The 9,934-nt window shown below is 40.7% G+C and overlaps 1 protein-coding gene across 1 annotated transcript; it reads right to left on the bottom strand.

Moving 5' to 3' along the window:
• Positions 1-637: 637 nt before the first annotated feature.
• LOC147336616 (OX-2 membrane glycoprotein-like) lies at positions 638-9,605 on the bottom strand. Its single transcript, XM_086286208.1, has 4 exons — positions 9,542-9,605; positions 4,131-4,469; positions 1,017-1,320; positions 638-892 (listed from the first exon to the last, which is right to left on the bottom strand). The coding sequence occupies exons 1-4, from the start codon at positions 9,603-9,605 to the stop codon at positions 820-822; spliced, it is 780 nt and encodes a 259-aa protein (XP_086142334.1). The 3' UTR covers positions 638-819.
• Between the last annotated feature and the right edge of the window lie 329 nt (positions 9,606-9,934).

Consider the following 9,934-nt stretch of genomic DNA (forward strand, 5'->3'; position numbering starts at 1 on the left):
TACAACAATTTTGCAAAGATGAGTGGGCAGAAATTCTTCCACCACCTCGTAAAGGACTCATTGCCAGTTATCCCAAACGCTTTATTGCAGATGTTTCTACTCAGGGTGGCCCAACCAGTTATTAGGTTTAGGGGGCAATCACTTTTTCCACACAGGGCCATAATAATGGCCGCCTTAATAATAAATGCCTTGATTTAGGAACTACTTTTAATGTTTACTTGTGCTATTTTGCAAAAAATAAAATCTCTGCAAAAACATCAAAACTGTTGACCATCTGACCTCAATATGAAATGATTAATCTTTTGACAAAAAACATTTAGATTTGTAAAAATAAAGAAACCATAGAGGAACAAACAATGTTGTTTGCTACGTTCTAACATGGCAATCTAAATAACAGTAATGCAAACATATATATTTATCAATAAAAACAGATCGCCTTTTCACTGTTACAAAAGTCAAGTATATCAATGTTTGTTCAGCTTTCATAAATGTAAGTTTATAAGTACATAGTACATTTTTTGGTAAAGTCCAACTTCTTTTAATACATGCAACACATTTCAGAACATTTGGGACAGAGACAACAAAAGACTGGAAATACTTTGTAAAAATCTGGTGAAAGACTTTAAAGCCAGTGGGATTAAATGGGAAACATAAAATTTAATACTAGACAAAGACCGATTGAATCGTGAAGCAAAGAATTAATAACTAAATCACAAGTAGAAAATGTTATGCAGATATTATTGGATAGATTTTGGTGTAGAAAAAAATGACAAGAAATCAAAAATGAAAGTTATCTGGTCTTTTTCTTTAAAGAGTAGCCTACTGCAGAGCAGCAACACTGACAAAGACCATCATCACCAATACTGCAGCTAATACAATGATCCAGGAGGAAACTTGAAAAAGCAGGAAAAATGTGACACTGATCAAAATGAATACATCAATTATTGATCAAAGAGAAAATGCATACTACCACAATGCATTGTTATTGCATCTCAGTTTCTCACCATCACTGATAATCTGACGTCTGCTGGACCTCAGGAATCGTCTCCATCACCTCTCTGTGAGGAGCAGAGAGCACTCGTGCTGCACATCCCACCCGTGTGCTGTGTTTACGTGAACCTGAGAGCACAGCTGTAGTGGTGACAGTGAATGTAGCGTTGGTGTTGGACACACTGACAGTGTTGTACTGTGAGAAGCTGAGGTCTTGTTGTGAGACACTGAGTGTTACAGTGGGAGCAGGTCGACCAGTGGCTGAACAGGAAACAACCCACTCTTCAGCAGAGTTTGACTCTCTGACATCAACAACAGGTTCATGCAGCTCTGTGAAGGATCAGGAGATATAAAATAAGGAGTATATTGTTAAAGATACATTGACTTCTAACACATGTAACGCATTAAGGTAAAATTTCTTACCATAAGGATGTGTTACACGATTTATGAACCCCAGTTTGTTAATTATTTGTTCATTATTCATAACTATATACTTAATTTTTTAAAAATTAAGTGTTTTTGGTCAAATGGAATTTCTTTTTGGGTAATTTTAGCCCCTTTTAGCCCTCTGCCAAAATGTTTTAACCTTTCTGTCTCTAACAGTAAAACATCATTCCTTTATCTTCTGTGTCTGGTGTGTTGGTCAGGATTAGCTAGCTTGGCAAAAAGTTCACATTAAACAATTAAAGTGTGTTACTGTGAGGTGTGTGTTCGTACTATGAGTCACAGCTCGAGTTTTCTTGCGGGTGAAGGTTTTTCACCTCGCTGTCATTCTTGCATAAAAGTGTTTGACCCCTTCAGAAAAAAAAACGAAATTTGGGATTATTTTTTGTTTTGTTCATTGTGTGTATTTGTTTCTACTTTTTACTTTTTCTTTTACTGTGTCAACCTGTGTTGTTTTTAGACATGGTTATTGATTGATTGATATGTCTTTGATTAAAATACAGCCTACTCCACATCCTCCAAGTTACAGAGAAGAGGAACCATCTGGGGTGAACTTGTGCACTTGGTATTGGCTGTCATGGTCCCTGTGCCTCTCCGGCTCGCTCATGTTGGCCACAGGTTTGTTTTGTTTTCTCTCCTGCTTCCCTGGGTGGAGCTCATTGTGGGCTCTCACCCTTGGCCCACGTATCTGCGGTGATTTCTACACCTGTTGCTGATCAGGCGGCGTCCCCCTTGCCTATTTAACGCTGCGGCACGGAGTATTCGGCACTGGAACGTTGAACCTCCCATGTTCGTGCTCTCAGCTCTCCTAAGACAAACTCTCTCAGTGTTGTGTGGCGTATTGATCTAATTGGACTCTTTGTGTTTAGATCTCCCCGGAACTGGTGGCGGACCCTGACCTGTGATCCCTGTGTGTGTCAACATAAGTGGAAATTGGAGCGAGAGTGGCTGTGGAAAAGCGAGTGTGTGTAAGAAGAGGAGTGGCGGAGTTTGGGCCGAGTGGGGAGCGAGTGTGGATTCCTTCCCCTGGAGCCCTGAAGCCCTGCCCCATTCACTGTATATACACATCACTGTGGTTTCCCTTCTGTGTTAATAAATTGTCAACCCTTTGCTTGCCAGAACGCTGCCTGCGTCTGAATCCATCTGTTAGCCCTGACATTGGATACCTGGAAATCAGTGAAGGGACCATTAATGCTTAAACTTGTACACAGGTTTGAGAGCAACCACCCAAAAGCTTCTGCTAATAAACACTAGTCTGTGTTTGTGATGCAAATGTTTCTGGCTGTGTTCACAAACATTTAGTAAGGTGAGTGAGGAATATTATTACTTATTATTAGATCATTAGCAGACTGTAGAACTTGACTGCACGCCAAGGTGGCAGTTCAGCCATTTGATTCATGTTGCAGCAGCTCATGAGTGAATGAACATCGTGCAATAAAAGTACTTCTAGAAGTACATTTTTGCAAAAACGTACATTGTGGAGGAATGTAGGGAAGACACGAGGGAGCCCAATATTTTACTCAAACGTTAATCGCTGCATCACACAACTGAACATTCAAAGCGCCAAAACCTAACCCTCTCACTTCCCGTTACACTGGGTACGAGTGGAGCTACCTGGTGGTATGTACTTACATTTATTTAAATTTACTTGAGTAGGGTAGAGTCATGCTAATGACCTAATAATTTTATTCAGGTGTGTTGCAGCAGAGATACATTTAAAAGCTTCAGGACGCTGGCTCTCAAGGCCTGGAGTTTGACACCCCTGTTTTACACAAAGATGGGTTAAATCACAGTGCAAAGAATGAATGAATAAATGAAATATAAAAAATAAATAATTATTAAATAGTCTTACACATCAATGTCATTGGTTGACTTTTGAAGTATTTGAATCCTTATTGGGTTCCCTGAGTGACAGAAGGATTAAAACACTTTAAAATCAGTACTGAAAATATGTGCAGACATTACTAGATAGATTTAGGGTTAGAATCAATAAATCACTATCATGTTAATAAGATAAGACACATTACAAAACGACATACTAGAAAGTGAAAAGGTAACTTTTCTTCAAGCAGCATAGTGGAGCAACAGAAAAAGACAAACCCCAACACCAGCACTGCTGCAGCTATTACAGTGATTGAGGGAAAATCTGTGAAAAAAACAGTAAAACGTGACGCTGACCAACAATAATACATCACTCATGAAGTACTGAAGTCATTGTTATTAGATCCCAGTCAAATTTACCCAAGTATCATCCGTCTCTAGTCTAGTCTGTGGTATACAGAAAGAGTTTCTCACCACCAACAGATGTTTTTTGGACCTAAGGAATCGTCTCCATCACCTCTCTGTGAGGAGCAGAGAGCACTCGTGCTGCACATCCCACCTGTGTGCTGTGTTTACGTGAACCTGAGAGCACAGCTGTAGTGGTGACAGTGAATGTATCGATGGTGTTGGACACACTGACAGTGTTGTACTGTGAGAAGCTGAGGTCTTGTTGTGAGACACTGAGTGTTACAGTGGGAGCAGGTCGACCAGTGGCTGAACAGGAAACAACCCACTCTTCAGTAGAGTTTGACTCTCTGACATCAACAACAGGTTCATGCAGCTCTGTGAAGGATCAGGAGATATTGCAAGGAATATGTTGTTGAAAGGAAATCAGTTTCTAGCACATTTAAACACATTAATGCAAAAGTTCTTACCATAGACTTGGAAGCAGGTTCTACCAGTGAAGGAGCCTTCAGGATAAGTGTTAAACAGACAGTGATAGCATCCTTCATCCTGCTCCGTCACATTCCTGATGACTACGGAGCAGTTCTGTAGTCCAGTGTATTTAAACTTGACTTTATCGTTAAAGCCATCATTCACTCTCTGACCACAGTACTTGCTGTAGGTGGCAACATTTGTCTCCACATCACGTGAGATTTTCTGCCATGTGACCTGAAGGACGTCTTTAGTGTCCAAGAGCTGACAGCTGAATTCAGCATCTTCTCCCACTGCTGCCAGCACAGTCTGCTGTGTTTGGACCACTGCTGTTAGAGCTGCATGGAGAATTACATGAGTTAGAGATGTGGAACTGAGAGGTATTGATGGGAAGGATTAAACAATAATTCGGGTCATGGAGTAGTCTGTGTTTTAGGCTCAAACAAATTGACATATGGGTACCACTTAAATGTGATGTAGACTATAAATATAAACCTGACACTCATTGTTTCATACTGTATGTTTCAGGGACATTTTCTTTCATCTATAAAAAAAAGTAAGACAATTCAGTTAGCTACCAACTAAACAAAGAAAGTCAGATAGATGTACAGATCGTGTCTATATTGGTTCTGTTGGTCCATGACCAATTCTGGAGGTCTGTACTGCATTTGAACTTTTTCAACAATTTGCAGGTCCAACCATGATTTAAGCTGGACATCAATATGGCGTTCAACATTCGAACCTTGGACTTGATGTATATTTTTTGGACATCATGTAGATATCTATGACAAGTGCAGGGAATTTAAAGGTTTAATTGAGGTCATATTTTTATTTACAAAATATCAATATTGGGGTTACAAAACAATCCCTTCAGTGGACCAAAAATGAATTATAAAACCCATCACTTCAACATAACCAATACAAGGACTGGTATTGACTGGTAACTCGTGCTATTGTAGAAATTCCCATTGATTTTCTACATTTTCCCAGAGGCCTCCCCTTCTGTGGATTACTAGTATGTTATTTATTAATTTGTGCCTCAATTATTTCAGATCAGTTATTTTACTGGGGAAGCCCTATATTGCCCACTTCCTAATTTCAGCACTGTTTGATCTTTCTCTTTAGCATGTATGTAACTTTGGCTTGTTGAGATTTTGGCATTACTTCTGTCATAAACATTCTCTCTCAGACATAACTGACTAAGATTTCTGTGGGTACCCAGAACATTTTAATAGACTTTTTGTAATCAATCAGGTCTTCAACCCCTTCTTTTTAAAATAGTGTATAAACCGTATGTATGTGTGAAAGACTGTTAATGTTTTGATAAATTGTTTATTTTAGAACAATTGGTGAGTGTGTTTAGCCACTGCACACTACTACACTTTGCTCTAAACTACATTCCTTCTCTGAACAGTATATATGTGAATGGACTGACGGATCTTTTCATTTCAAATGTTAAATAATTGTCAGTAAACTACTTATGACCTTAATGTCATAGAAAGACTGAAAGACATCCATTGAAAACAGGGTGCAGAAATTTAAGGTGCCAGGCCAATATCCACCACCCTGGAAGTCTTTAACTGAGGGGGACCACATTAGGCCACAGCTGGTGCAGCTCACCACTGGCAGTGCAAGGTTATAACGGCCTTTAGGAAGGATTAGGATAAATCCAGTCATGGCTCAACAAAGACATTCATTTATTTCATGTTGTGAAGATTTCATGTTGTTTTCAAAGCGGTCTGGTAAATCCAAATGACCTTTGACAGGTGCCCACATATACTGCGGGCCGAGGGTAATTCAAAACAATGTAGCAATGTACAATTTGCACTAAAACACATCTATTGTGTATGTAGTGTGTGACAAAAGAGCAGCTTACCATTTATGGTTACAAGAGCCACAATTGCACCGGGTGAAACCTCAACGTTACAGAGGTTTCACTCTGGGGCCTTGAAAGCTGGAGGTTGAACCCATACCCCCTCACCCTTGAAGAACGTTTATCATGGTTTAAGGGTTTGTTTTTCATTCAGTGGTCAGACTGGAGAGCACTGCAGCGGGTGTTTAATGAGGTCGATAAGACTATCAAGAGAGACAAGGTCAACTCTTCTTATGAGAATATTAGGAAGCGTCTTGTATATGATCAGCTCGCACATGGCCCGAAGATTGGTTTACCTTCTGCCATGTTCAGGCCAAAATTCATCAAAAACCCTGAGGACTGAAAAATGAAAAAAACAAATGGTAGGTTGTCTCTGTGTGAGAGACGTTGGCATTATACCCGATATTTTTAAAAAATGCAATGTGTGGACCGCTCAGAGTCTCCCCCTCCAGCACTGCTAATCCAGACCCCACCGACTCCGCCCCCCTCTCCAGAATGCTCACAGGACTCTGCAGGATCACACCCGTCTGAGGAAACGGAACTCAACATTAAACTCGCAACCTTCCACCTGCTGTCGACAGCACTGAATGAGTATGTGCAGGAGATATGTTATGGATGCCAATCCGGTCACCCCAGCCAGTTACAACACAGTTGCCTGTTTGAGCTGCCTGTGTTTTTCTTCGAGACCTACTATGATGAGGTGATGGAAAAGCTCCGGACGCCCCGATTCATCCCGGCCATCCGTCTGTTTGTTTGCTCATACAGTGTCAGTGAGGCTAAAGCACAAATCATCAGCACTGCAGAGCGTCTTCTGTGTGAACTGAGATCAGTGCCGCACATTGTTTGCACCACTGATGAGAATGTCGGATACCTGCTAAATACCAATCATCACACCCGCGGAGTTAAATCAGCGCTGATTGGAAACTACTGGTCTGGGAGACACAAGATTTAATGCACATCTGTTATAAAAACCTTACTGTGCACTACACAGAAAATGAAATAAAAACGTATGCTAACACTTTTTTCTGGTCATTTGTGTTTGTGTTTGGTCAAAGTGATTATGGAAAACACGCTGAGAAAAATATATCACAACCCTGCACACCCAGGGGGTTTAGGAAGTGTAAAGAAGCTCCGTATCGCTGTCAGTGAGGCAACAGGCTTAAAGCCGTCATTACCTGACGTGGAGCGTTTTTAAAAGGAGATGACACATATACTCTTCATAAACCTGCAAGGATAGAGGATACAGAAATGCAAGGATACAGAAATAGAGTTTTGGTTAACGGGATTGACAAACAGTTTCAAGCTGATTTGGTTGACATGCGTGAATATTCTGCGGATAATGATAATGTTAGGTACTTATTGACATGCATAGATGTGTTTTCTAAGTATGCATGGGTTAGGTGCCTTGAAACCAAGACAGGACAGGCTGTTGCTGAGGCTTTTGGTGATATTCTGGGAGAGGGCCGTGTGCCTGAAAAACTCCAAACAGATTTAGGGAAGGAATTTTATAATAAACATTTTAAAAAACTAACGGAGCAGCATAACATCACACATTTTTCAACCTTTAGTGAAATGAAATCATGTGTGGTAGAGCGTTTTAACCGCACCTTAAAGGGGAAAATGTGGAAATACTTAACATCAGTTAACTCGCCAAGATATGTTAATGTGATCCAAGATCTTGTACAGTCCTATAACATGTCTTATCACAGCTCTATCAAAATGACCCCACCGAGGTGTGCAAAGATAATGAGAAAGCAGTCTTTAACACCCTGTACAAAATGAAACCCCAAAAACCGGTGACTTTTAAATTTAATGTGGGCGATACAGAGAGAATATCTAAACTACGAGGCATATTCTGAAAGGGTTACCATCAGACCTACACAGACGAGTACTTTACCATAAAGGAGCGTTTAGGAAGAGACCCTCCCGTATACAAACTAGAGGATCTCACAGGAGCTGCAGTGAAAGGTGTATTTTATGAACCTGAGATACAGCAGGTGACTACTGACAAAAACAAAAGGTTTAAAATAGAGAAAATACTTGGCAGAAAAAAAGAGGACCGAAAAAAGTTAGCGCTGGTCAAATGGCTCGGTTGGCCTTCTCATTTGAATTCATGGATCCCTGAAAAAGACATCGTTGAAGTGTGATTAACAGAGACGCCGCAGCTCTGCATACTTTCATTCTGCACTAGACAAAGACTGAGGAAGGAAGGAAGGAATGGATAAAACGAACAACAACAACGCAGGCTTTTATGTGAGCCTCTTCTCGAATGCTTCAGCACATGTTTATCCAGGCAATAAGAAATCTAATTTTAGAACAAAGCTAGCAAAACCTATTGTTTTAAATGAACCGTATGAGGTCGGTGTTATAGAATTTCAATACCCAAGACTATGGTTGTCTTTTCCACAATCAGATTCGTGAGTGGAAATTTATGATCCAGTCAAAGATGGAGCATTGTCCATAACCGTGATTGAGCTGTCTGTGGGGCATTATGCATCTGTGGCGCAGATAATAAAACATTAAAACATAACACCGACATTAAAACACAATACAGTGAAGTTAGTAACTATGTTAGTGTTATGGGCCCTAGGGGCACAGTTCTCACATTTAGAGGGAGACTGGCAGGAATCTTAGGATTCAAATCAGAAGACCCGTTTGTACTTCATTATAAAAACACATACACACCAGATCCTGCAGACGTATACGGCGGAAAATAGAACATTTTTATTTATGTAGATATCGTTGATTACCAGCTTGTGGGTGACGCCCATGCGCGGCTATTAAGAGCAATAAATATAACAGACGATGACCGTCGGGGAGCCATTCTTCAATTTGACAGCCCACACTACACACCGGTTTCGAAATCCTTAATCCATGACAAAGAAATTGATTTGAAAGACGACCAAAATCAACACATACCCTTTTTATACGGGAAGGTGTTTGTCAAGCTCCACTTCCGACCCATAAGACACCATTTTTAAAAAATAAGGATGTCTGTCTACAACACAGATGAAGCAAAATCTGTAAGATATTATTTAAATCAGGCTGGTGGCGAATTGAATGGTTATATTGGGACCAGCACGCAATGTGGCGCAGGTCTGGGAGGTTTGTTCCGCAGCCTGTTTAGAATTGCTGTACCGTTGTTTAAAAAAGGAGTCAGCATAGTCAAACCCCACCTAAAAACAGCAGCATCAGGCATAGTGTCTGATGTGATATCCAACATAACCAAGCCAACATCTACTAAGCAGGATGGCAACGGCTTGTATGTGTATACACCCAAACCTTCTAAGACCCCTCCCACTGCATGCATGCGTGATACACCGCCGCCTACAAAGCGTAAAACGACAAAACCTGCCAGGAAAGCCACCAAACGGAGACAACCACGCGGAGTGAAAAGACCCAGAACCAGTCGTTCAAAAACTACAGCATGTGACATCTTCTAAATGGCTCTGTTACACAACCAATCAGAGAATGTCTAAAAACAGAGCTCGATCTTTTTACTGTCCCATACACACAAACGTCCATAGAGAAAACGACCTTTATTGAAATTCCACCAGTTTCTGCAATCACAGACGGAGGTCCAATCGAGTTTAAATCTCATTGTCCGGAGAGGATTACCTGGATCTAAACGATTCCTATATCTACACACGAGTAAGAATCACAGATGCTGACGGCACAAACTTAGGCAGGGATGCAAACGTGGGACTTGTTAATTATCCAGGTTGCACCTTATTTAGTCAGGTAGATGTAAATTTGGGGGATCGCTTGATGATCCAATCATCCAACACGTATCCATACAGAGGCATAATAGAATGTCTTATCAATTATAATAAGGAGACTTTAGACACACAGTTCAGCAGCGCTTTATTCTGTACAGACACAGCCTCGCACATGAATGATACATGTATAGAAGGGGAGAGCCAGGGTCTG

This window comes from Aulonocara sp. 'chitande type north' Nkhata Bay, linkage group LG3, assembly GCF_057382095.1.
Source record: "Aulonocara sp. 'chitande type north' Nkhata Bay isolate Kocher_YH1m ecotype deep benthic linkage group LG3, A_spYH_male_GT1.1, whole genome shotgun sequence".
NCBI lineage: Eukaryota > Metazoa > Chordata > Actinopteri > Cichliformes > Cichlidae > Aulonocara > Aulonocara sp. 'chitande type north' Nkhata Bay.

Excerpts from the sequence above, each read along its gene's own strand:
- LOC147336616 (XM_086286208.1), bottom strand. The coding sequence starts at position 9,605 with ATGAGATTTAAACTCGATTGGACCTCCGTCTGTGATTGCAGAAACTGG. Across the intron at positions 4,470-9,541 it reads CTGGTGGAATTTCAATAAAG|CTCTAACAGCAGTGGTCCAA; the intron begins GTCGTTTTCTCT and ends TTCTCCATGCAG. Across the intron at positions 1,321-4,130 it reads AACCTGCTTCCAAGTCTATG|AGCTGCATGAACCTGTTGTT; the intron begins GTAAGAACTTTT and ends GATCCTTCACAG.